General features: G+C 36.3%; 1 protein-coding gene across 2 annotated transcripts in view; it reads left to right on the plus strand.

Annotated features, from left to right (window-relative positions):
- MCM3AP (minichromosome maintenance complex component 3 associated protein) overlaps positions 1-25,861 on the plus strand; it is a 55,133-nt gene extending 29,272 nt beyond the window's left edge. For both annotated transcript variants that reach the window (XM_058184633.1, XM_058184643.1), the window contains 14 exons: positions 342-455; positions 1,342-1,494; positions 2,293-2,490; positions 4,031-4,099; positions 4,780-4,914; positions 6,815-6,968; positions 8,021-8,279; positions 9,936-10,033; positions 11,443-11,833; positions 12,156-12,413; positions 13,544-13,673; positions 18,490-18,684; positions 22,145-22,295; positions 23,841-25,861. In XM_058184633.1, the coding sequence (XP_058040616.1) occupies positions 342-455; positions 1,342-1,494; positions 2,293-2,490; positions 4,031-4,099; positions 4,780-4,914; positions 6,815-6,968; positions 8,021-8,279; positions 9,936-10,033; positions 11,443-11,833; positions 12,156-12,413; positions 13,544-13,673; positions 18,490-18,684; positions 22,145-22,295; positions 23,841-23,978 (2,443 nt within the window). In that variant the 3' untranslated portion in view covers positions 23,979-25,861. The remainder of the gene's footprint in view (positions 1-341; positions 456-1,341; positions 1,495-2,292; positions 2,491-4,030; positions 4,100-4,779; positions 4,915-6,814; positions 6,969-8,020; positions 8,280-9,935; positions 10,034-11,442; positions 11,834-12,155; positions 12,414-13,543; positions 13,674-18,489; positions 18,685-22,144; positions 22,296-23,840) is intronic.
- Positions 25,862-26,532: the final 671 nt, after the last annotated feature.

The following is a 26,532-nucleotide window of genomic DNA, read 5'->3' on the forward strand; positions in this document are numbered from 1 at the left end:
TATACATTGTTCCAATTGTGTGATAATTATTTAAACACCACTAGTGTATTTGTAGAACAATAGATTGCACACAGATGGTTCTTGATCCAACTCAAGACAGACAGACAGACAGACAGATAGACAGACAGATGTAATTAACAAAAAATACAACATAACCAGAGGATGTAAATTAAATAGAACATACTTAGTATTACTTGTATCTTAGTAATGTTTTTATAACTTATACTGAATACTTTATTTTTAAGATTGCTATTTTTTTATTGAGAAACTTTGTTATTAAGATAAGTACCTGAAGTTTTCTTAACACATAATGATTGGATTTCATTCCATCATCATCTTAGGCAAAAAAGGGAAAAAGAAGAGAGAATACAAATATTAAGCAAGTCACTGGGTGCAGAACTGATGGAAGAAGTAATAAAGCAAGAAATAAAAGAAATTTCAGTTAAGGAGCTAAAGTACGTGAGCTGCAGAACCATGTTCTTTACTGATCGTTATGTCTTTATCATTATTAGTTTTATTATGCTTGTTCCATAAATAATTATTATGGATGTTTTCTTGCAATGGATTCTTTGTAATGAAAGATAAAATAAAAACACTCTCCTTAGGATAAATAACACTTATTTTTTGCTGTCTTTCTGCCACTTTATAATTTGTCTTTCTTCTTACTGTGGATGTTTCTAATACTCTGGCTCCAGTAATGAAATGTATATCTGTTTCCAAGCACTTTTATTTCTTATTTCTTTTCCCAGAGCTGGGTATTGTTTTCTATACATCTTAAGCTTTTTTCAGTTTAGGGCTTTCCCTGTTTTTAATAACATAATGATTTAGGCTTTTAAATAAAAGGTAGTTATTACTATAACCACTTATAAGAAACTGAGAATTTTCCCAACCTTAACTTCAACAGTTTCCCTTTGCAAGTTGTTCAGAAGTAGGGAAACATTGGAAACTGTGGGGGAGAAATCTCTTTTCTAAATTGTTTTCTTCTTACACAGCCACTGTTTATAAACTGGAATATTTTTGATGATGCAGAAATAATAAATAATTTCTTTTTATTTTATAAATGATAATTTAGTTCAACTTAGATGTCCATTTCAGGCTTGTTTCTTCAATTTTGCAAACTAGAGACATGATACTTTGTATGTAGTGATCAATAATTTCCATTTAAACTATACTGCAGTTCTAATCAACAGTGTTATTTAATTTATATGACATAACATTTGCTTTTAAACAATTCTTGAATTGTTCTTTGAAATGAAATCTAATCATCTGTTGTATGACAGAAAGCCAGAAGTACTAAAAACTATCTTGAGATATCTGTTAAATTAATTTATTATATTTTAGGTGTGCTGTGGAGAGAGATCAAAAGGCACGTATTGTCCGGTGTTCACATGAAATCTGTGCTGAAATGATGGATGCATTTTTGGAGGATGAAATTTTCCAAAATGCTAAAGAGACCCTGCAAGAACTTCAGTGCTTCTGCAAATACTTACAAAGGTATGTCAAGTGTAGTAAAGTTGGCTCTTAAGAAGTTTACCGGTAATTATTCTCTTACTTGTATCATATTTCTTCCACTAATAAGCTCAGGATAAGATTTGTAAAATCTTTTCATTATTCTTGCAATTTTATTCTACAGGATATAACTACACGACAAAACTTGTTTCTTTAAGTTTTAAATTGTGGAAGTACTTCTCTTGCAAATTCTCCTGTGATCTCTAATTGTCATTTATAGTTTACGTATCATAATGTGTTTGCCTGGTTTGCTCTGAATTTATAGTGGTAATGCTGGTAAAGTTAGCTACTCTTACTTTTGCCTAACAAGTCCATCCAAGATAGACTTTTAAATGGAACTTGGGACTAAATCCAAAAATGAAACTTTATATAAGCCAGATATATATGCAGTCTCCATGGAAAGAAAAAAGCTGGGAAATTCATTCATTCATTCATTCATTCGTTCGTTCATTCTCTATAGCTGTCCATCTCATGCAGGTGGCTTTTTAAGGTGACTAAAATAGGAAGGCAACAAGAAAAACACATATCACTTCTCTTTTTTTTTTTCACTATAGGGCAAATGAGCAATTGAATGAAGAGTACATATAATTGCTATGTTCTATAGAGAAGGCTGTATAGCCTTTTCTTCCTTCTCTTCTAACAGTGCAGAAAACATTTGCTTCCCCACTAGAACTGGTTATAATCTGGTATCAAGCAGATAAAATACAGTCTAATTGAAAGGATGGTTCTAGTAAGTTGTGTATTTTGGTAGTCAATGAACCTTGCTTGTACATTCTCTTGAAGATGGAAAGAAGCTGTTTTGGCCCGAAAGAAATTGAAAAGACAGATGAGAGCGTTCCCAGCAGCACCATGTTATGTAGACCCAAAAGATAAATTGAAAGCCCTTTCACCCTCTGCAGAGTGTCCAATTTCCAGGGAGCATCTAATAAAAAGAATTGTGAATTTGGGACATGCCGGGACTCTTGGTACCGCCTGCCTGCAGTAAGTACTGTCTGTCTCCATATACATGAAAGAAGAGCATGTAGCAGTTACCTCTTTCTTCCCCATGCTATGATGGTATCAGGATGATGATATATGCAACATGGTGTTATTATGAGTCGTGGTGGCGCAGTGGTTAGAGTGCAGTACTGCAGGCTACTTCTGCTGCCTGCCGGCTGCCTGCATTCACATTCGCATTTTTGCATTTTTATACCGCCCTATCTCCCGAGGGATATAGGATTTGGCAGTTCAAATCTCACCAGACTCAAGGTTGACTCAGCCTTCCATCCTTCCGAGGTTGGTAAAATGAGGACCCAGATTGTTGTGGGCAGCATGTTGACTCTGTAAACCTCTTAGAGGGCTGTAAAGCACTGTAAAATGGTATATAAGTCTAAGTGCTATTGCTATTGCTATCATGCAAATGATACAATATCATTCCCACTCCCACTTCTCACAGTGCTTTGTATTTTATCCTGAGGAATCAGCACATTTTTTTTCTCTGATCACTTCCCTTGTCTTCCTGTTATATTGGAGGATATATGCTGCAGAGAATTAGGGCCAGTTATTTCTGATGCATCTACATCAAGCATTTTGCTTGCTGCTTGTATAAATGCTTTGAGATCCAAACCAACAATGAGTCATATATAGGGCAGCCTGCCTGGGGAGACTTGCCGTTTTAGATGGGAGGAACAGGATATTTCCTCTGAACTCCTGCCATTCTTCCAATATCCTTTCCCTGAGAACAGTACATTTGTTCTCATTCTTCAGTTGCACTTTCTGTAGCTTTTAAGGAATTCTCCTTAAAAGTGATAAGTTGTAAGGTGGCTGCTTGAATAGAGAAGTACTGTAACTATTTCCCAGGACATTTCTTTGAGGATCCCATCGTAGCAGTGATGCTGGCTAACAATGGTAGATGCTGGGAGCTATAATTCATTACTTCCAGAGAGCTACAGATCCTTCATCCCTGTGTTTGGTTGATTAGTTTAAATCTTACATACTTCAAAGTATCTTTTCTTAAATAACGTCTAGCTTTCTTTTCTATTTATTTACGTTTAAATCTAAGATAAATTAATCTAAATTGATACAGCTACTCCTTAACTTATGATTTACAGCCAGTTTCCAGTTATGTGATTGCATGTTCAATTTTCTCTGTCGGCTTTCCTAGAAGGTCTATGTGGAAACTGACAGGGAAGGTTGCAAGCTGCTGCCACTTAGCAAGATGATTCCTTTTGTTTCTGCATAGAGCTGCCTCCTGAGGGAAGCTGAACACTTAAAGATTTTAGCTCTGTTTCTGGATATAGTCAGAGTTGATACTTGGTGTCAGCATAAAATAAAAATAAAATAAAAGCTGTGTATTCTATCAAAGAAAATATTACAGGAGGACTTTTTAAACTGATAACTATTCTTAACTTTGGTTGAATGTTAGATGCAGGTCCTTATACATTTGACAAATCAAAGGACACAAGGTGGTGGCTAAGTACAAATGAGAAATGTTTGCTGTTTGATACAGTCAAGTGATTCATACAGTGGTATTTATTTTCAGGTTTCAATGGATACGGAACAAGACCATCCACCAAATGAAAGTACAACATTTTTATCAGCAATTATTACAGTATGTTCTATTTTAATTAAATTGTTAGAACAAACTGAAAGCTTTGAGATTACTGTCAATCATTGTAATCTAACTAAAGTCATGAGAGATTTAAGAATTAAATATATTTTGAACCAAAAAGTAATCCATACTGTTTTTATGAAGAATAAGTTTTGTAACACCTGAACAGAGAAGGGACATATGTCACCGGAAGAGGGTTACTGGACAAAATGCAGGAGAAAAGTCAAAAACTGACTGCCCTGCCCAGAGAACTCCTCTGATTTGTCTCTGTACAATGAGTTTTAAAATGCATTTAGACAACTGCTAATTAAATAAATGCTGTTTCATCTAGTGCATGAGCTGCAATCTTTTTAACAAGATTTTATAAGAATGGATTTTTACATCTCCTAAAGCTTTGGAATATATTATTTTAGAAAAAAATCAAGTTATAAACTAGTATGTTTTAACCATTATGTTTAATCAACCATTAAGTTGACTGTTGTAGCAACTATTAAATGAATACATAGGCTTGTTCTGGAAACAAATTTTCAGGAGATTTATTTTAGATTTATTGTTTTTTGTTATTAAAGTAAATAATTTTAAATGGCTTAAAGTGATCTATTTTTCCTGAAACACTCTTTAGGAAATATAATCTACAATGAATATGGTTACACAGTTTAATATTATGTTGTGTGTCTCAGAGATACAGCATGGAGTCCACTAGATCTACCAACATTAATTGCTGAAAATATTCCTATGCAACAAGAAAAGATCTTTTGGAAAACACTGCTGGTGTTGCCAAGTTATGATGACTATCCTGCTGAAGATCCCAGAAGGTACTGCTTGAAATGAGACAGTGCAAGAGTCAGTGTGTTGATTGTGCAGTTCTCAGGTTGAATAGGATAGTGTTCCCATTCATATTTTGTTAGTAATAATATGCTGTTATCTAAACTCACAAGAAGTGTTTCAGCTCCTAAGTATATTGTTCATAACTTCAGTCTTCTAGGACAACTTTTGTTCTGCTTTTAAAATCTATTTTGTTATTTCTTTCAACTGCTTAATTTTTCACTTCTTTGGCCCATTTGCCACATTTTCAATTCCTCAGAGTTCTCTGCTATCACCAGAGGAGACCTTTTTTATTTGCTGCAGGAAGCAAGCACATGTGCTTTTTTCCTTTACCCATTGTTTTCCTGTCGAGAGAAAAATCTTTAATATTTGGAGGCTAATTACCGTTATTGTCTGTCTTCCAAATGCATGGATGAAGAACAGGAAGAGATATTATACTGGCTGGCCTCCATAGGGATGGCTTGCCCAAGAGTAGGCCTCAAATCTTTCATGCCCTCATTTTACCTTTGAATCTAGAGGGTGGATTTAAAAAGTAAATCATATTTAATTTATATTTGCATTCAATGGAAATTAAGTTCAATTAAGGATATTATTTTCCTCCCATATATTTGGTATTATCCTAAAGCTGTCACATTGAACATTACCTTTGGGAGGGGTTCTGGAGGCTGTACTCCTGATTGTTGTGCATCCCTGGATTAAACTCTTCAGGTTATATGCTCCTAGATTAGAGTGGCAGAAGCAGATAATTTTTGGAATATTCTTAGATTAAATCTAGAGAAATTTTCTAGGACAAAATCATTATGCCCTGGAAATGTGAATAGCCTTTTGCATGTTTATAGTTTGTAGGTTAGCATTTGAACATAGTTCCTGTTTTATAAATACAGAGCAGGGAAGAGAGGATTATAACTTAGAGGCCAGTATCAATGTCACTAGCCAATGTCTTTGGATAGCCTGTAGGCAAAGAGTGCTATCAGTTTTATATAAATAAATTAACTTCAACAGCTGTATTAAAAGTGGCTTAGTATTTCTGTAGGTGAAGATATCACACTGAGGTTATCTTTGATTCTCGGCTTCTCACTGTATACTGTAATTTTTTTCCTTCTCTATAATAACAACAGAATGCTTCCTTTCTTGTCTTTTCTCAGCAAAAAATTTTCAGACTAGAAAAGTAAAGGCTATGGTATCTTTATACCACATATACAATCAATAAAGTCAAGTAATACTAAATGGTTGGTTAATTTAGGATCCTTTAAATCCCATTAAACCTAGTAAGGATATTTTTTTCTCAGAGTAAGCATGTATGGTATTAAGCTCTGTTTTTTTAACCAAATAAAACTTGAGTAAATAAAGAAATGATTAAGAAAATACAAAAAATACACAAGAATACAAAAATACAGGAGAGAAAATACATATTGCATCTGCAAATCATGTTCTATATTTCCATTATTTAACAATAGATGTTGCTAATACAGTATATTGTTATGTTGTATAGCTAGAATGACAACTATAAACAAGAACCCTAAGATTTGCAATAATAATAATAAAAAAATTTTTTAGGAGGAAATCTCCCTAAATGTGGAGTAGAACTATACATAATCCAGATGAGGTTGAGCCTCTTCAGTGCTTGTTGGGTGTTTGAAAGTAATGATTATGGTTGTTTGCACTGCACACTACTGTTGCAGGTTCTTTAGATTTATTTTCATAAGTTGATCTTAATCAGTGCTTCAAAGTTTAATATTAAGTAAAAACATCTTCATTATAATTTTATACCATTTGATAAATTAATGTTTTTTGTATGTTAACAAATATTTAACATTTTAATTGGACATAGTGCTAGGAATCAAATCTGTGATACAGTTCTGAAAGTACTTATTTCTTTTCTGGTTATAGAATTCTAACGGAATGGTTGAAAGCTAAATTTCAAATCAAAAGAAATGAAAAGGAATCTGCATCTCAGGCAAATAGCAGAATTCAGACACTTGCACTGCATACATCTCTCCAATCACAAGAAGATCAAGAAACCTATCTTAGTGTGTGCATAAAGGTCTGCTCAAGTAATAATTTTCTGATGCTACTATCTTGACAGATAGTACAAAACAAGTTCTGTTTTGGGCAAGGACAGTAATCTTCTGTACTCAAAGTAGCTGCATTAATTCAAAGATTGTGGGAAGGGAGGGCAGAGGTAAAGAAATGAAATCCATAATCAGAGAAGAGAGTCTTGAACAGGGGCCTCTGGTGGCTCAGCAGACTAAGTCTGTCTGTTATTAACACAGCTGCTTGCAATTACTGCAAGTTCAAGTCCCACCAGGCCCAAGGTTGACTCAGCCTTCCATCCTTTATAAGGTAGGTAAAATGAGGACCCAGATTGTTGGGGGCAATAAAAGTTGACTTTGTATATAATATACAAATGGATGAAAACTATTGCTTAACACAGTGTAAGCCGCCCTGAGTCTTCAGAGAAGAGCGGGATATAAATTCAAATTTTAAAAAAATTGCTACTTTTAGTTCAGCTATGCCAGAATGAAAGAGTGGTTCAGAAACAGAAGCATGAGAACTTAAGTCTGGGTTAGTAGTTAAGGGCTAGGAAGACTCAGGTTTAAGTCCACCTACAGCCCTGGAAACTCTCTGAGAATTCACTTCAAGACTGATGGGTTTAAATCAATGTCTCCCAACCATGGCCATTTCTAAGGCTATGGACTTCACCTGCCAGAATGGCCATGCTGGCAGTGGAATTCTGGGAGTTGAAGTCCATACGCCCAGAAATGGCTACGACTTGGAAATATTGGTTTAAATCTTACTAAAAAATATGAGACTAGAAGATAGTGAGCTTGCACCTGGCTTTATTTCAGCAACTAGCGCCCCTCTTCAAGGGAGACAGATGGTTTAGAAATATAAAATAAAAATAAACTGCCATCTGAATGTTTTAAAAAATTCTATTTGAAAGTTTTAAAAATCTGAATCCTTGGACTTGTAATGTTTTTGAGAACTCTTTTATTTATAAAACTTTACTGCAGACTTTGAAGAATGCTTCTGAATTTTAAAGTGGGAACTTCTTTGCTCTTTCTATAAATGGAAATAAACTGTTTTCCTTTGTAGGTGGCTTGTGGAACACTTGGCACTTCTGAACTTGAAGACCCAGAAACTTTGAAAGAACTACTTGGAACTAGTGGGCTTCTTCTTCTTCTATCACCTCAAGTAAGAAGTGATGATCCTGCAGAGGAAGATGTATATTGGCTTTCAGCCTTACTTCAGCTGAAACGACTCTTTCAAGTAATACCTTTCCAACCAAAACTACCTCTTGTGGTTCTTGTCCCCAGTCTTGGAAATGAGACTGTGAAAAAGGAAGTAGAGGAAGGTATGTAAAGAACTTTAAACTAATATAAGTCATTTATGATAATATCCAAGATAGAAACAAATTTAATTAGCTTATAAATAATGTAGAGTTTAGAACTCTAAACAGAAAATCTAGGTACAGCCCCAACGAAAGAAGACGCTGATGCTAGAAGTTCTTCAAAGTTCCATTTTATTGGAGATGTCATATTGGCACATCTGGGAAAACCCAAATTTGAAAGCTTCCAGGTTTTCCCCACCCAAAAGAAAGTCCAAGTCCCTTCCCTTGCACCCACATGTCCATCAGATGGTCCAATCAATGCACTGTCCCAACTGGAGATGCCTCTCAGTCACGCCACTCCAGGTGCAGGCTGAATGTCCTTGACTCTCAGAGAAAGGAATGTTGATATGGCTAGATATCTCTAACACTTTATGCAATCCCCCCTCCCAGTTTCCCACAGCATTAAGTGTGGCAGCCCTGAAGATCCAAAGAAAAAGATGGCCTCTAGGGCTGACAGCTAGAGCTGAATCTTCTCAGGATAAGTTTTTTAGATGGATGATAATGTTGGTTGGTATTTTCCCCTAAAAAAGGAGTTGGCTAATACCAAACCTCCATTAGTATCTGCTGAGGCTCTCATTTTTCACTTTTTATCTATTAGGGCTCTTGTGTTAAGTGCTGAAATTTGCAAGGGACTAGGAAAGGAAAAAGGAAGTTCTGTGGTTCTCATTCAGGTGAAGCTAAATCTCTATCTTGAGCAGAGGGAAGGTTTGTGCATGAGTGCAGATCATGTAGTGAGTAGCCGCGTATGAGACTGTATATGAAAAGTTTTTTATGTGCATCTGTATGTGGGGGAGAGCAAATAACATGAACATGTACACAACATACTAATTAATGTATCCTAGCATTTGATATACTTAAACCTTTAAAGATTACTGACTCCTAGCTTAGCTTGTTCATATAGTTGTCCCCGTTTCTTCCTGTGCATATCTGGGGAGAATAAGAAGTTATGTGTCAACCCTAGATGCCACATAGACCCAACAATTATTCTTATTAAGATTGCCTTGGCAACAGAATCTTGCAAATCTAAATGTGTTTCCCTTCCTTCCTCTTTTACAGGTACTCCTTGACTTACAACAATTTGTTTGAAGTTACAACAGCAATGAAAAAATGATTTATGATTGATTTTCACACTTACAACCAGTGCAGCATTCCCATGGTCATGTGATAAAAATTTGGGTACTTGGCATGTATTTATGATAGTTGCAGAATCCCACGATCATGTGACCGTCATTTGTGACTTTCCTAGCTGACTTCTGACAAGCAAAGTCAGGGTGGGAAAGGCAAATTCACTTAATGATCACATGATTCACTTAACAACTGCAATGATTCACTCAATAACTATGGCAAGAAAGGTCATAAAATGGGGTGCTACTCACTTAACAACTGCATTGCTTAACAGCACAAATTTGGAGCTTAAGTGTGGTCATAAGTCAAGGAGTGCCTGTATATATCATACGAATTAGGGAAGTGCCTGTTTGAGATGTTTTCATAACCCTCCCTCATCTGGGTTTAAACAGTGTTTACCTGTTGCCTTGGCAGTAAAACTCCTCTCCCTTTATCAAGATCATCTTCTTTATTCTCTGCATTATATGACTAAAGTGCAACTTCTTGTTTTCAAAGGTTTGATGCTGCCTGACTTGATTTCAGCTAAACTTATCTCAAACTACAGCGTTGTTGAAATCCCAGATTCTATAAATGATTTGCAGGGTTCCAGCAAGGTAAGAACTTTCTATGGATGAAGTTTGTAGTCTACCTTCTGCATTCCCATCCCGCACTGAAGCAAACTAAATGGGCTGGAGTCTCCCTGCTAAGCAGCCCCACTGAGCCCACTTGCAAACTTTGACAAGCGCAGCTCCAAATGTTCAGCTTGCACATCCCTCCCAGCCAGCGGCAGCAGGGAAGGTGCGCGCCCTGCCTGGTCTATTCTCATTGGCCAGAGGTGGGGCTCCACGCTGCCACCTCCCAGCCAGAGCGCCACGTTTGTTTGCTTGCTGGTCGCGTCTGAGAAGAGAGCTGCGCTCAGGGTGCCCGGGCCCCTGCGGGAGAGAGGGAGAGGGAAGGTGGGGGGGGGGGTTCTCCCTGACAGGATCCAGATTGGAGTTGCCTTATTTTGTGTAGATCTCCAACACTTGGCTTTGCCTGCCAGGCTCCACTCCCCCTCCACAGCCCAAGTGCTTGGATTCACATGACATGTGAAGCTGGACAGGAGAGCATAGATAGATAGATAGATAGATAGATAGATAGATAGATAGATAGATAGATAGATAGATAGATGGATGATAGATGAGACATAGAGAGAGATAAAGAGGGAGGAAAAGAGAAAGAGAGAGAAAGAGAGAGGGAGGGAAAGAGAGAGAGGGAGGGAAAGAAAAAGAGGGAAGGAAAGAGAGATTGAGGGAGGGAAAGAGAGAAAAGGGGGGAGGGATAGAGGGGAAAGAGAAAGAGAGGGAGAAAGACTGGGGGAGAGAGGGTGGAAAGAGAGAAATGATATTAATTTTTTTTCTTTTTTATTGTTGCTAAACGTAATATTTCAAAAGCAGAAAAAAATTGAAGGGGCATAAAAGTGCATTTATCACGTTTTTCTTAGAACAATTAGCTGAACTCTGCGTTTATCATTATTTTAGGTAGTAAAACCTCATTATTCAGGTTAAATTGCCGTGTTGGCACATTGCGATAAATAAGTGGGTTTTGCATTGCAGTTTGGGCACTCGGTCTCTAAAAGGTTCACCATCACTGGTCTGAAAGGTTGGCTAAAAGGTTGACATTTAAAAAAAACCAGTTTATTAGATCTAAAAATGATGGTGTAATACTAATGCCACTGGACTGGTATTTGGGAGACCCAAGTTGAAATCCACCCTCAGTCATGGAAGGTGACTTGAGCTGTCAGTCCAACAACTTCAAAAAGTTGCTGTTGGGAGTGTGGAATGGGAGAAGGAATTGCTGTGTATGGTGCCTTGACTTTCTAAACAAATATAAATCTAATAACAAAATAGTACAAAAGAAGAGCTGGACTAAAATGCTTCAGTCTAAGCAAGAGTCTTAATTTGGGAAGGATTTGCCACAGGATTTGCACTTTACCTTTTCTGTTGTCAGATTGTGAATTTGTTGTCTCTGCTTTTATCCATAGCTCTCTGAGGCAGTACAGTGGTTGGTCACTCAGTATCCACAATCTATCAAACTTTGCTGCCAGACCATCATGCAGTACCTTGAAGATGGCCTTCACTGTAATTTCACTCAGGCTTTCTACCAAGATAAGTGGGAGAGACATATGGCTGGGTTACCTTCTCAAGACCCCAGCATCATAATAGAGCTGTACAACAGTGTGATACAGTTCCTGGCTGAAGTTGCCACTTCAGGAGATCTCAGGGATTTGTCCTGGCCTGTAACCGAATTTGCAGAAGCTGGAGGCAATAAGTGGCTTCCCCACCTCCAGTGGAACAAACCCCGCCATCTTGCATGGCTAAAAAAGGCACTGCTGTCCTTTCAGATTCCGCAAATGGATGTTCCTCCTTTTGGTGGTAAGAACCTTCTATCTAAGGGCAGATCACAATTTTAATGTGCATTTTTGTTGTTAGTTGGAAAGTCGTGTCTGACCCATCGCAACCCCATCGACAACGTTCCTTCAGGCTTTCCTATGCTCTACCATCCTCTGGAGACCATTTAAGCTTATTAATGTGCATAGAGATTTAAAATTGAATAAGCAGACATGGGTTAATACGTGTCTCGATTGGGCCATTCCCAAATTTTATCTGAATAAAATTGGGATATAAAATAAAAACGGTGATTTCCCCATAATTTGGCATAGTAAAATAAATGTTTTTCTATTCCCCCTTCTCTCAGCTCCCTGGCTTCCTGTTTGTGCTATGATTTTCCAGTATGTGTCCCAAACGGCTAGCTCTCATCAGACCCAGGAAATACTCCAATCTCAGGTAGAGAATTTGTTGAGCAACATTTACTTGAAGTGGAAGGATCAGAAGCATGCCAACGCAGAAAAAGATGGCCCTTCTGTTTGGGAAATTCCTTGGGATCATATCTTGGCACTGTGCATTAATCATAAATTGAGAGACTGGAACCCTCCTCACCTTTCAGTAGCACCAGGTAATAAAGATTCTTTGAGCAATAATTTTTCAGTTTTGTTACAGGTTTCTTTTTAAATTGTATTTGATATATTTGTTTTGAAACCCTATACTTTAGAAAAAGCTTTGTGTTTTGTTTTTTTAGTAAAACATTATTCAGGGAGACATGATCAAGATGTATAAAATTGTGCATGGCATGGAGAAAGTGGATTTTTCCTCTCAAATATTTCTCCCACTGAAATCAGGGATTCAAAGACTACTACTCTTGAACTTTCAGTGTTACCACCAGTTTGGAAGTAACATTTTTGATAGCTCTGATTTGGGAAATGCTTGTGATAATTGGGTGCCCAATCCTTTTCAGTTTAATATTCATAAAAATGCATGGGATTGAAATACAATCTTATTTAAATTTAATATTAAACTTAATTGTTTTTTACTAGTCCCACCCCAATTTAAAAATCATCTCAATAACAACTCTAGAAGCCTCACGGAGGGACATTGTTTTTATGCTCCAAACGTCTCATTGTGCTTCTTGATAAAGAAAATATTTTAATATTTTCAGTCTTTTGTTGATACATTGATATTTTAAAATATATCAAATATTAGTTAGATTCACATGAGAAAAACAAGTATTTATGCCATTAAGAGAAAAAGTCAAATCAATTACTTTATAGCATAATTTAATAAAAATGTCTGAAAGAATAACTTCATTAAAAATTACAAGTTTAATCATTTCCATTTTAAATTAATTTTTCTACTTTATTTTTTGCAAGAAAAAATCAGAAAAAATGAAAAACATGAAAAAAAGCTGTATTCTTTTTATAAAAATTGTTAAGCATACTCAGATTTCTTTATAAATCTCATTGTAAGTGAAGAGGTAAAGGTTTGTATTGCTGTTATATTATTATATTAAATACTTAAATATTCTATATCTGCATAGACTAAAATAAAAGGATGGAAAGGTAGATTTGTTTTTTGTCTCCTGCTTAGTTAAACTAGCATTCTATATAAATGAATACAATTTTTATTTTAAGAATAAAGTCACTGGGAGTTGAGCAGTGTAAATAAATAAGCATAAATAAATTGTGATGAACTTGGAAAAAACTGCTTGCTGTTAATTTTCTGATGGTTGTATTTTTTTGCATCTTTTAGAAGCAGTTAGTAAAGATGGACAGATACACGTATACTTTTTAAAGGAACAATTGCAAAAATTCATTTGTCCTTTCTCATGGGAGGAAGCCAGATTAAAAACTCAGAAGGAGATCCAACAAAATCAAGAAAGGTAGGATTGTCTTTTTCTGTAAGTGTTGTATTTATGAACAATTTCTGTTTAAATGATTTTTATCCTAAAAACTAAGTATAGCTGGGCTTGGAAATAAGGCATTTTTATTATTACTATTGCCCTGAGTCACTTTCCTTTCTTCTTGATTTAATATCCTTATTCAGAAGTAAGTAAGTATTAACAGAAGAAAATGTAATATGATGTACTTTGTGGCAAAATTTGTAATTACCAATGAAGGGGATTAAAATGATTATTAAGCCACAATAATAGACTTCTTTAAGGTGAGGCATCTCCTCCTGGGGAAGAAGAAGACAGGTCCACCAGAGCGGGCGAGCTGAGAAATTTACAAGTTTTCTCGAAGACAAAGTTGCTTGATTTTGTTCCCAGTTAGATGCCAGCATAGTTTCTGGTCCAGTGCAGACCCTTGGGGCAGGTTTTTGCCCTGTTAACTGGGAACAGTTTGACCCTGTTGCTCCTGAGGAACTGGACAGGTATGCAAGTACCTGTGTTTTAGTCCATGTCCCTCCTGGCTTGTGAAAGCTTCCGAAGATGGGACAGACGGGTGGACTCTGGCGGTGATTAATGATTCCCTACAGGAAAGGGTAGTGCCCCAGCACTTTAAGGAGGCTGTGGTCTGCCCTCTTTTCAAGAAGCCATTGTTGGATCCCATCCTGTTGGATAATTTCTGACCTGTCTCCAATCTTCCCTTTCTGGGGAAGAATGTTGAGTAGGTGGTTGCGCGGTAGCTCCAGAGGTTTCTGGATGAAACTGATTATCTAGAATCTTATCAGTCAGGATTCAGGCCTGAATATGGGACAGAAACGGCATTGGTCACACTTGTTGATCATCTCTGGCGGGAGTGTGATGGATGTGGTGTATCCATCCTTGCTCTACTTGACCTCTCAGTGGCTTTCGATACCATCAACGAGGGTATCCTTCTGGAACTGCTTCAAGGGTAGGGAGTTGAGGGCTTTGTACTATCTTGGTTCACTTCCTCCCTTTGTGGCTGCTCTCAGTTGGTGTTAATAGGAGGTAAGAGATCCAGTCCTCACCCACTGCTTTGTGGGGTTCTGCAGGGCTTGGTGCTCTCTCTGCTCCTATTCAACATCTACATGAAGCTGTTGGGTGAGATCATCTGTCACCATGGACTGAGAGATATTACCAATACGTTGATGATACTCAGCTGTATATCTCAGCCCATGGTGAGTTAAGCGATGCTATGACCTCCCTCTTGCAGTACATGGAGGCTGTTAGAGACTGGATGGGGAGCAATGGGTTGAAACTTAACCCGGCAAGACTGAGTGGCTCTTGGTTTGGGGTTCTTTAGTCCATGGAGAATTGCCACCTTTGGTCTTGGTTGGGGTGGTACTGCCCCAAATAGTCCCAGTGCATAATCTGGGTGTTCTCCTGGACTCGTGAATCCTGGTCGAAGAGCAGGTGGCAGTCATGGCCAGGAGAATCTTTGCGCAATTGTGGGTTGTACACTAATTACACCCTTTCCTGGAATAACAATCCCTACTCATGATCACTCATGTCCTAGTCACTTCTCGTCTTGACTATTGCAATGCACTCTACATGGGGTTGCCCTTGAAAAGCATCTGGAAGCTGCAGTTGGTGTAAAATGCAGCGGCCTACATAGTTTTGTGCAGACCTTGGAGTGCACATGTGTCATCTCTCCTGCGGGAGCTGAATTGGTTGCTGATATGTTTCCGGGTGCAATTCAAGGTGCTGGACGCTACCTTTAAAGCCCTTCATGGCTTGGGACCAGTTATCTGAAGGACTCTCTTGTGGGGAGGGAAGAAATGTTGCGAGTTCCGTCCCCTAAGGAGATACATTTGACGGGACCAAGAAAAAGGGCATTCTTTGTGGTGGCTCCCAGCCTCTGGAACATCATCACTCCGAAAATTAGACTGGCCCCCATTCTGACGCTCTTTTGGAAGGCCCTGAAGACAGTTCTGCTAGAGGGCTTGGGGAATCCAGAACAGGATGGTGCCCATTAAATGGCTGATATGTGTGTTTGTTGTCGTCGGGGAGTGGGTGGAGGATTATCATTCTATTATTTTTATTATTTATTATTGTTATTTCTTTTATATTGTGTTTTTATTTTCTGTAAGCCACCTTGAGTCTCCCTGAGTGAGTAGGTGGCAATATAAAAATTCTAAATAAATAAAATATTTTAGGATTCTGGTCACTTGGCTTAATTAGAAATGCCCAGTAGTGATGAAAGTGGCCAATTCTATGTTTATTATGAAGGGACAATTCTAAATGCTGCTACTCTCATTTCATCAACTGCATGAACCCTCAATAATCATACAATGTTATCTATAAATCAGCATTGATGTGATGCAAATGTTGAAAAGCCATAGCACCTTTTTATGCTTTAAAATATCATTTGATTTTTCTCCCTCTTACTCAAGATATGGGTAAAACTCATCTTTCATCCACTTCAACCTTCAGTCCATGTTTATTTTGTCACTAGAAACGTTGCTAGTTGCACTTCCTAGCTCCTAGCCAATTTTGAATTTATCCAAGCTAGGATGTTAATTCTCAAAAGCAGTTTTGTTCATGTGCTATTTTCATGGGGAATTGTTGAGGCAAGTTACCTGGGTGAATAAGCCACTAGCTGCATTTGTCTCCAAGGTCAAGATAAAATTTATTTTCATTGAATGCCTGAATCAATTGTATTAGTTTAAAATCCTGTGATGTCTATAGTAACATGCAATTGTTAATATTAGAAAATGCTGCTGAGAGTTTAAAAAGCACAGAGTTTTGACTTGATACCTTTCAAAACTGTCAATAATATACAACATTGGTTTTTTCAGTATTTGGCCTGTATGTGAGTTTCCAGATTGCAATCCAGTTTATTCTGGAATCCATTGATTTTCTATTATCTGTGAAAGAATGCAGTTTTTTGGTTAGAACAGGAGGGACCCGAAGATGGAAGGTCTTTGGATCTGAAGACTGTGCAGTTTCATTAATACTACTTATGGGTATTTCCATATCTTAAGCATTTTATCTGCCTTTACATTTGATTGAAAGGCTCCAGTAACCATTTCCTGGTGCCCAGCTCAAAGCATTTCAGTTGCTCAATTTGAGACTATTTAGTTTTCCTGAGTTTTATATATTTAATGTACTGTTTATCTCTACCTTTTCAACTTAATTGTTTAGAAGCCTATCATTTTGGAGAAGTTTATATATTACTTGTTATATTATGATAGTGTCCATCTTCCTTGGTTATTTTTGAACTTTATAATTATACTTTCTTGCTCTTGATTTCTGAGATGAGTATTCTTATATGTGTGTTTTTGCATGTAACTTTGCTAATGATTTGTCTTTTAATTAACTTTTTCTCAGCTTTTCAGTATTATTAACTTCACTAAATTTATTAATTATTGGTTTGGATGATTGATTTAAAGAATAAAATTGTTTGTGATTTGGAGTTCAATTTTGAATGAAACACATATATGATATACCGGTATATTCCACATTATATGCAAATTGCACTAAAATTCATTTTTTCCATAAACACTATTAGATGCTGATCTTGCTGTACTTTAAAAGGCTTGGATGAGCCTCTATTTCTTTCTACAATTCTTATTGGAGTTTTCAAATTGATCAATCCTTGCCTCGTGAGACACTGTAGTCATGTTTAACTCTTTCTCATATTTATGAGATATGCTGATTTTCTGAATGATTGCCTTGATAGCTGAATGCTTTTGTCAGTCAAATGAAAATTTAAAACCATATGACGTCTCAGAAATGCAGATAGAAGTTACAATAACTTTCTAATTCACCCAGAATAGAATGAGCAACATCAGATATACCCATAGCATCAGCGATAATTAAGTCCACTTACATGCTTTTCTAGAGAAAAGATTTATTTCTTCTTCTGGACTCCTTCCTACAACCAGGTCAAGAAGTAGATTGTATAGGAAGACTACTTTATTGTAGGGCATAACAGATTTTTAAAATTCTTTGATAGGCTCCCCACTGCCCCCTCTTTTAGCAGAAAGATTTAAGATGGAATTATTTTGTGCTTTTTTATCACATCTTCTCCCCCCCCCCCAGAGTTGTCTCTTACCTTCTTGAACTATTCCTGCATACCGTCTTCTAAGTTATCTATGCATACAGGTAGTTTTCAATTTATGACCATAAATGAGCCCAAAATTTCAATTGCTAAGTGAGGCAGTTATTAAATTAGTAGGACCTCATTTTAGAACTTTTGTGCCATGGTTATTAAGCAGATCACTGCATTTGTTAACTGAATCATGCATTTGTTAAGCAAAATTGGCTACCCCCATTGACTTCGCTTGTTGAAAGCTGGCTGGGAAGGTTGCAAATGGTGATCACACATCCCCAAGACAGTGCAATTGTCATAAATGCATGCCAGTTGCCAAGTGCCTAGATTTTGATACGTGACCCATGGGGATGCTGTGACTATGTTAAATGTAAAAACTGGTCATAAGTTGTTTTTTGATTGGTATTGTAACTTCTGTTTGTGTGTGTGTGTGTCTCTCTCTCTCTGTCTCTCTTTCCCTCCCTCTCTCTTTCTGTCTCTGGAGGCTGGGGAGTACTGCTCTGCCGCCCAAAAGTGGGTCTGTCCGAGGCCTCTGCATGTCCCATTTTTGCCTGCCTTGGCCTCCAGAAGGCAGGTGGTGGCTGGTGGGTAGGTGGGGCAATATGGGCGGGGCGGCCTGGTCCCACTCGGGCCAGATTAATTTTATTTGTGAGCTGCCTAGAGTCTTTGAGAGTTGGATGGATACACAGTTTAATAATAACAACAACAACAACAACAGCTATATTTTCTGTCTTCTAGGTCTAAATTAAAGACTATGGCAAAACTGTATTCCCCTTTATTATCTCCAAATGAGCATTGTGTCAGCCAAGAAATTAAAAACAACAAGGAACTCAATATTTCTGGTAGAGATCTCACACTGGCAGTTTCAGAACTAGATCTTCTGCCAGAATGCCTGTCTGTTAAGCTACAGTTGGAGAAAGTAGAGAGCAAGAGGTAAGATTTCTCTCCTTCTTTACAATTGTTGAGAAGTGCTAAGACTGGGAATATGAATGGGTAGAAAGAACAGAAAAAACATAAATTGATGGGATTCAATATTCATTCATTTAGTTCTAGTTCTGATATTCTAGTTGCTTGGGAGGCAGCAAATCAAATCAATCAATACATAACATTAGAAGAGGAATACAAGAATAATAATATGGAAGGAAGATGGAAAGTTGAGAAAGATGATAACGGAGAAAACATATATTAGAAAAGTGTGGAAAGAGTTCATACAAATAGCCTATGCTGGCTGTGTGGGATGTTAGTTGGTTAAATGGAAAGGTTTAAATTAAATGCAAAATATAAAGTGAAATAAGATAGGGGTTTTATTTTAAATTCTGTACCAGAGCATTATCTCAATCCGTTAGGGATTGTCACCAGTACCCCAATCTAGGGGGCATGGCCAGAGGAGAAATAAATCACAGTCTTAGTTACCCAGATTTGAGGGCTGTAATACATATGTTGAACTTCTTCTTTGATCAGCAGTCATATATTTGTCATGAGAGGGTATTGCCAGACAGAAGATTGCATATTTTTAGGTTTTTAAAATAGTAGGTTCAGCCCATGTTGAAAAGCTGAAAAGTATTTTACTGAATAAATCTTGAGAGTTACAGTTAAAGTTACAGAGAAAGAAAGGTATACAAATCTGCATATTTTCAGATTATCAAACACCCAACAAATGGTAATATATGTACAACTGAAAACTGACATCTAGTTGCAAAGCACCTCCTAGAACTTAGGGTCTACAGTGTGGTTCAAACTGTCTGATGCCTTACCAACACTCCCACACTTAGAGATTTATAAATCACAAGATTATCAAGAATCTTGTGACAACCAAGATTCTTGATAATTTTAGTCCCACCTTAAACACGAAAGCTTTGATGGATAGTTTTGGGCAGTCAGTCTCTCAGCTCAATGCACAGGGTTCTTGTGTGGGGAAAATAGGAGGAAGAATATTGTCTATGTTTTGTTGACTTATATTATTTGTAAAAAAAATAGGATAAAGATAGGATTTTTAAAAATCTAGAAAAAAACATAGAAACATAGAATTATAGGGCTGGAAGGGACCTTGGAGGTCTTCAATATCCTGCCCAAGGCGGGAGATCTTATACCATCGTGGATAAATAGATATCTAATATTTTCTTTAAAAATCTCTAGCAATAGAGCACCCACAACTATGGCAGACAAGCTGTTCCACTGATTCATTGTTCCTGCTGTCAGGAAACCTCTTAATTCCAGATTGGATCTCTCTTCAAACCCACCACCAAATTGATGAAATGCCTTACAGCCCATTTTCCAGTGGTAAAGGTGTAATATAGTTTTATTCCACAAGCATAAATGTTTCTTTTACATAATGGGTTAAACATGATGCTCAGACTTAACATACTTTATATACATTGATTGTACTGCCCTCTGTCCTGACTAGATTTGGAAAGAAGTCTGTTCTATTGATTCCTTAGAGGAGCATGCTTGTTGAATATTTCTGTCATTATACTCTTTCAAAATATATATTTTCAAACTCCTAATGAAACTTCCATTTGAATTCACTCTATTTTCCTCAATATTTTATTTTTTGAAAATTTTTGGTGACATCAACTCTTCTGGTCAAATCTCTGAAATCTCTAAATATTACTTGTGTGTATATCAGTTCTTCGAAATAGTTCAGACAGGAAATCAAAACCATAAGTACCAATACTACTTTTGTTGTAAGGTTATACAGTAACTGAATCTTGCAAGTCTGAAAGCAGGTTCTCCCCTCCCCAGCCTTCACTTTTCAGAGAACAGGAGTGTCCTCTTTGAGCTATTTATTCTACCCCCATTTCTCCTTTAGGCTGAGATTTCATTTAGCCATAATTCTCAGCAATTGCTTCATTAGCAGTATCTCCTGTGGGCTGATTTCTTTCAGTTAACGCAGTTTCATTAACTCTAGTTTTGTATCTTGATCCTGCCAACTATAATTAAATCCAGCCAAATATAATTGAGATTAGAGAACAGAATCTCAATATATTTTGTTGTTGACTCAAGAAATTGTACTGCACTGCATTAACCCAAGACGGTCGAGTGACTTCCCTTCCCAAGTTGTTTGATGTACAGAAGTGGGCCTTAAGAAGCAATTCCTATCTACTTTCAGGTACTGATTAGTGGTTGAAATAATATATTTCATCCATGTTTTAGTGCTCTCCAAACTCTGAAATTCACACCTGTGATTCAAGAGTATTCTCCTGAAAAACATTCTTACTCATTTCTCTTGTTTGCATTATTTCACATCATGGAATCTACGGCTGGTGCTAAAAACTCTTATCCAAGCACTTTGGCATAAATTCCTCTATGCTGCTTTTACCAAAACTTGGGTTCCTAGTGGCAGTCCCACTGGTCAAGAGACTCTCTGGAAGGGATTCTTTCCTCTTCTACAATGATTGAGTAGAAATAAAAGACTGTCATCTGACCCGAACCTTCATTTATTTGTAATAAACTCTGAGCTCAGCTGTGTGGAGAAATTGAAATCTTCTCTCCTTTCGTCCCAGATCTTCTGATGGCACAAACTGAACATAGATAAAAATGTCAAACAAAAAAATGCTGTTTTCTTTCATCCTAATTCCAAAGACAACATCAGTGTTTAGCAAGCTGGCTTGCATCTTCTTGCCTTAGATGACTCAAGCCCTCCTGCAGATCTTTCATAACAAGTCCCACAGCTATATTTGCTGCATCCCCTACTATTGCCATTTTTCCAGAGATCTGAAGGGTGACAATTTCATCAACTCTAGTAGATACCTTAGCTTAGCCATAGATTTTATTTTGAAGAAGAGTTATTTGATATGTGGTGTTAGCTTTTATTGCCAATGTCAAGTCAATGGTAATGAGTTTTTGGATTAATAGTCCATGACTTTGGTATCCTGATGTTTCACTAGCAACTGTGGCTGGCATCTTCAGAGATCTAAGTAATCTGCTCTGCTACTTGCCTATTAGCTTGGAAGCTAATCACCACTGAGTGGTTTAATATGTTTTTCCATTTCTAATTTCAACCTGCCATACCATGAAGCTAGCTGATACACATCTGATTCAGAGCTGCCTCTTGACATTTACTTGAGAACGGAACATTGGTTACTTTGGTTTTGGTTTCTTTGTTGAGGAAGAAAACTACACCATACCCTAGTTTGTGTGATTCAATTTTTTAGGTTTGCTGCATCCTTTCATATCAATTTCCTTTCTCTGTCTCTTTTTTATTCTTGGCCATTGAATGTGAGGTTCCAGGATGCTAAACTTTAAATACCTGTATTTTTAAATGTCATCTGATCTTTACTTTTTTGGGATGATGATGATGGTCAATATTCATTATTAATCTCTTTGGTCCTCTATTGAACTGTCATGGGAAATAATCAATTTTTGTTTATGTGTTTCATTTTCTTTTGTCTAGATTTGAGGAACAACTGCAGCAGTTATTAGTTAAAGATTCTGAGACACTCCAGGACACCTTGCCTCTGCCTCTTTATCTTCCTGAAACTCTAGTATCTATTCCCCAGATTATTCAGCCATTCACCAGAATTCCAAAATCAAGAAGTCCAGAGGTAACATATAAATTAAAATATAATGGTGGTGGGCTGCAAGATTAGACTCTCTATTCACTTCCCTTGACCAGTCTCTTCCTATTTTTGTGAACTGGTGCAAGTCAGTTACAGGAAGGAGCCAGAAACAATAGTATTCATTTCTGCCCAATCAGCTTGTTAGGTATCCTGAGCAAACTGTAAACCTGGCACTTTTATTGCAGTGGAACTGCTATGATTAGGCTTTGTATAGTGGCTGCATCAAAACCACCAGATTTGAGTTGGATATGACCCGCAAAGGCAATCTCAAAGTTCAGTGAAGCCATTGTATTCAATCCATAGTGCTGTTCTTGTCCATTAATACTCAATGGTTGACTTAGTTGGGAAAGATGTGGGACTATAACTCAGGCAGAATCAGTATAATATAAAATCATATAAAATTGTGACACGATCCAAGCATATTTCTATATTCTAGAAATAGAATTACCATTTTTTATGACAGCTTATATTATAAAGTAGTCAGCACATCCACAGGCAGAGTAAAATGTCAAGATAGGAATAGCATCGTAACAATTGTTCCCCTATTCCTTTTGTATAACACATAAAAAAGGATAAAGCTTTAATAATGCTGCCACAATAATCTTTCTGACCTCACCATTCATAGTAATTTTTAACATATTTCCCTAATCCAAACATACTTTATTTTGGGCATTCAATCAAGCTCAGTATCCAGTTAAAATCTTACTCAGGCATTACACTAATATAAGGTATGGCAATGTGTAAAAAAGGTATGATTGTTGACTCAAATGCTGACATTCTATACTTGTTAGGGTCGATCTTTCCTCCATTTTTGGGGGTTAATGGATATATTTTTTCCTTTTATTGTAATGTTGAGGTCTTGATGCATTGTATTATTTCATGCAGATTTCATTGAACTAATATTTATGTAGTATTATTAAACATTCTATTTAAGATAGATAGAATAGATAGAATTCTTTATTGGCCAAGTGTGATTGGACATACAAGGAATTTAATTTGTCTTTGGTGCATATGCTCTCAGTGTACATAAAAAGAAAAGATACATTTGTCAAGAATCATAAGGTACAACACTTAATGATAGTCATAGGGTACAAATAAGCAATCGAATCATACTAGGAAACAATCAATATAAATCATAAGGATACAGCAACACGTTACAGTCATACAGTCATAAATGGAAGGAGATGCCAAATTCAGTCTAAATATCTGGCTGATTATGTAACCATAATTATAGAACAAACTGTTGATTTAGGATGCCTGTTTCCTCAATTGCATGTTTTCTGTGGTGATCAAAAACAGCTGAAAACAGCTTTTTCTTACATATGTTTGAATATGTAAGAAAAGTACTCAGCATGCAAAAAAGTACTCAGCATGTTTGGGAATATTAGGATTAACTGGGTTGATCCAACATATATAACCCATGTTTCTTACAACCATTATATCCTATTCAAGTCTCTAGATATTTGTCACTTTTCATTACTGGTTATCTACTTCAATTTTGAAAATGTTTTATGCTTCTCACCTTTTCAGGATGGGACAAAAACAGACATGGATACCTCTTTATTTGGCAGACTGGCATTGCTGAAACAACTGATTAAAGTTAATAAAGAAGAAGAAACAGCTTGTGAATTCCACATGTCTGCATTGCTAGACATGGTAGATACTTGATCAGCATTTCCTTAAAACTGTAGAACAAGAGAGCTGACAATGTATAACATCAGACATGAATAACAAGAGTTTGCTTGAAAAAAGTCATGATAGATGGATGAGTGTCTGATAATTCTTGCATAGGTAATGCTTCCTCGATGAAGTTGAATGAATTTTTTGATCTTGCTCTTTGATCTGGTTAGTTTGATATATATGTTTACCTGGGAATGCTCCATTAATCTGAATAGGATTTATTCCTATGTAAGCCAATTCTTACTTTTTTTATGAATTGTGCACCTCTTTTTCTGCTTTACAATTCAGAATGAAGTTCTTATTTCCAGTCTACATCATAAATCATATTTTCAGATCTTGGATTTTATCTGGAAAGTGGAGCATTCTTTGCATGATTTATTTTATGAGAATTTTATTTTATAGAGCTTATATTAAACAACTTCTAATGATTACTTTTTACATAGTCATAGTTTCTATGTAAAAATTTTCTGTATCCTGTAAATTGTATGTTGCTACCTTATGGACATGTAATGTGTGCTATGTAGGAAAAGGCTTGAGTTCTAACAAAAGTTAACATAAAGAAGTTCATAAACAGAACATTTCCTGTTTCGTTACTTCTTTCCCTAGGATTTGGGAAAGTGTTTTCTGGATAATGTGGAATGTGGCAGAAGAGGAGGCTAAAAACGTTTTTTTATGGATTTCCTTAAGTTCACTCATATTAGGATTTGTCAATATGAATTTTATAAATATTGGAATGAATTTGTCGCCTTAGTGTATATTTTACATTTGTATTGAGATTTCCATGGTTGAAGAGAGATTTGAATTTCAGATGGAGTTACTTTCAGTCATGAAAGAGACTAAGAACATTTGGCATCTTCTTTTTTTTCTGCTCAAGCAACCTCTGTTCCATGAATTTTTTTTATTGTAAATGTTCTATTCTTTGTCTTCTGAGATCTATAAAAATCTTAATCTGACTAACTCAGCTCATTCTTTTGGAATAATTTTATGAAGTGACTTCAGACTTTGTAGTCCTTGACTTAGGACCATAATTGAACCCAAAGTTTTTGTTAGTGAGAGTTCCTAAGAGAACTTTGACCCATCTTATGACCTTTCTTGCCACAATTGTTAAGTGAATCACTGCAGCTATTTAGTAACACAGTTGTAAACTAAATCTAGTTTATTGAATTTTGGTTATCAGAAGATCGCAAAAGGTGATCAAATGATCCTGGGACACTGCAACAGTTGGTAAGTATCCAAATTTTGATCACATGACCATGGGAATGTAGCAATGGTTGTGTGAAAAATGGTTGTCACTTTTTTCAGTGACATTGTAACTTTGAACAGTCACTAAATGAACTGTTGTAAGTTGAGGACTACCTGTATTAAAAATATTAAAACATTTTTAATGTGTAGGGCAATATCTTTATCCAGAAAACATTATCACTGATGGAAACATTCTTAAATACACAGATTATAAGGTGGGCAGTAGCTTATTAAGACTAAGAAACTTGGTAACTATATTTCTCTTTTAAAACAATTAGCTAAATGTAATGTTTTGAAAGTGGTATTTTATATTGTGACCACCTATTTTTCCCCAGGTTTTGCATTTTTTCTAATATACTGGATGGGGTGTATATTTTTTATAATTTGCAACTGATTATTATTTTTCCACTATTTTTACTGAAATATGATTAATACACAATATCAGGTAATTACATGAACAAAAATCCAAGATGCATATAAAGAAAAAATATCAAGTTCAAAAGAGAATTACCATGTAAATAGACAAATACTGCACATATACACATTTACCATATATGTAAGATACACTATATTATAATCTATTGCTAGTAAGATAAATAATAAAATCCATCAAAATTTGGTAAATTGTAGTTCCTACTGTTGATGTCTCATTATTTTAACTTTATCTATAATGAAATTCAAGTGTTTCAATCATATTTAATGTATATCAGCTACAAACTTTAAAAGCAAACAAAATTACAAAGTTTGCAGCTGAGGTTGTACATTAAACATGATTGAAACACTTTTAAATTTAATTGGTCCATTCTCTAAGGTAACTTACAATTATAAAATGGAAATGTTTTTAGGCAAAGTGGAAGACTTCACGTACATATATGTTTGGTTGATTGCCATAGAACGGGTAAACAAGAGCCTTAATGAACACTCCCAATTTGAGAATTGAAGTATGAGCTACCAGTTGCCCGAGATTGAACCAGGATGATTTTTGTAGAATATTAAGACTAGGTGGCTGGTTTCTGGGGGATTCTATTTAAAATTGAATATCTATGTCTTGCATTCAGACTGAGGTTCAGTACTATGGTTCAGTCGATAAAGAAAGATGAATTCTGTGATTTGATGGCAACTTCTGGAATCCCATTTTAAAAAGTTCTATTACCATATACACATAGTCTTCAAATTAAAACCATTTGTTTAGCAATCATTTGGAGTTCCAATGGCACTGCAAAAATTTACTTATGACCATTTTTCACTTACGATCATGTGTGATGTCTCAAACTGATTTGCGCATTATGTATATGCCATC

This window comes from Ahaetulla prasina, chromosome 1, assembly GCF_028640845.1.
Source record: "Ahaetulla prasina isolate Xishuangbanna chromosome 1, ASM2864084v1, whole genome shotgun sequence".
Classification (NCBI taxonomy): Eukaryota; Metazoa; Chordata; class Lepidosauria; order Squamata; family Colubridae; genus Ahaetulla; species Ahaetulla prasina.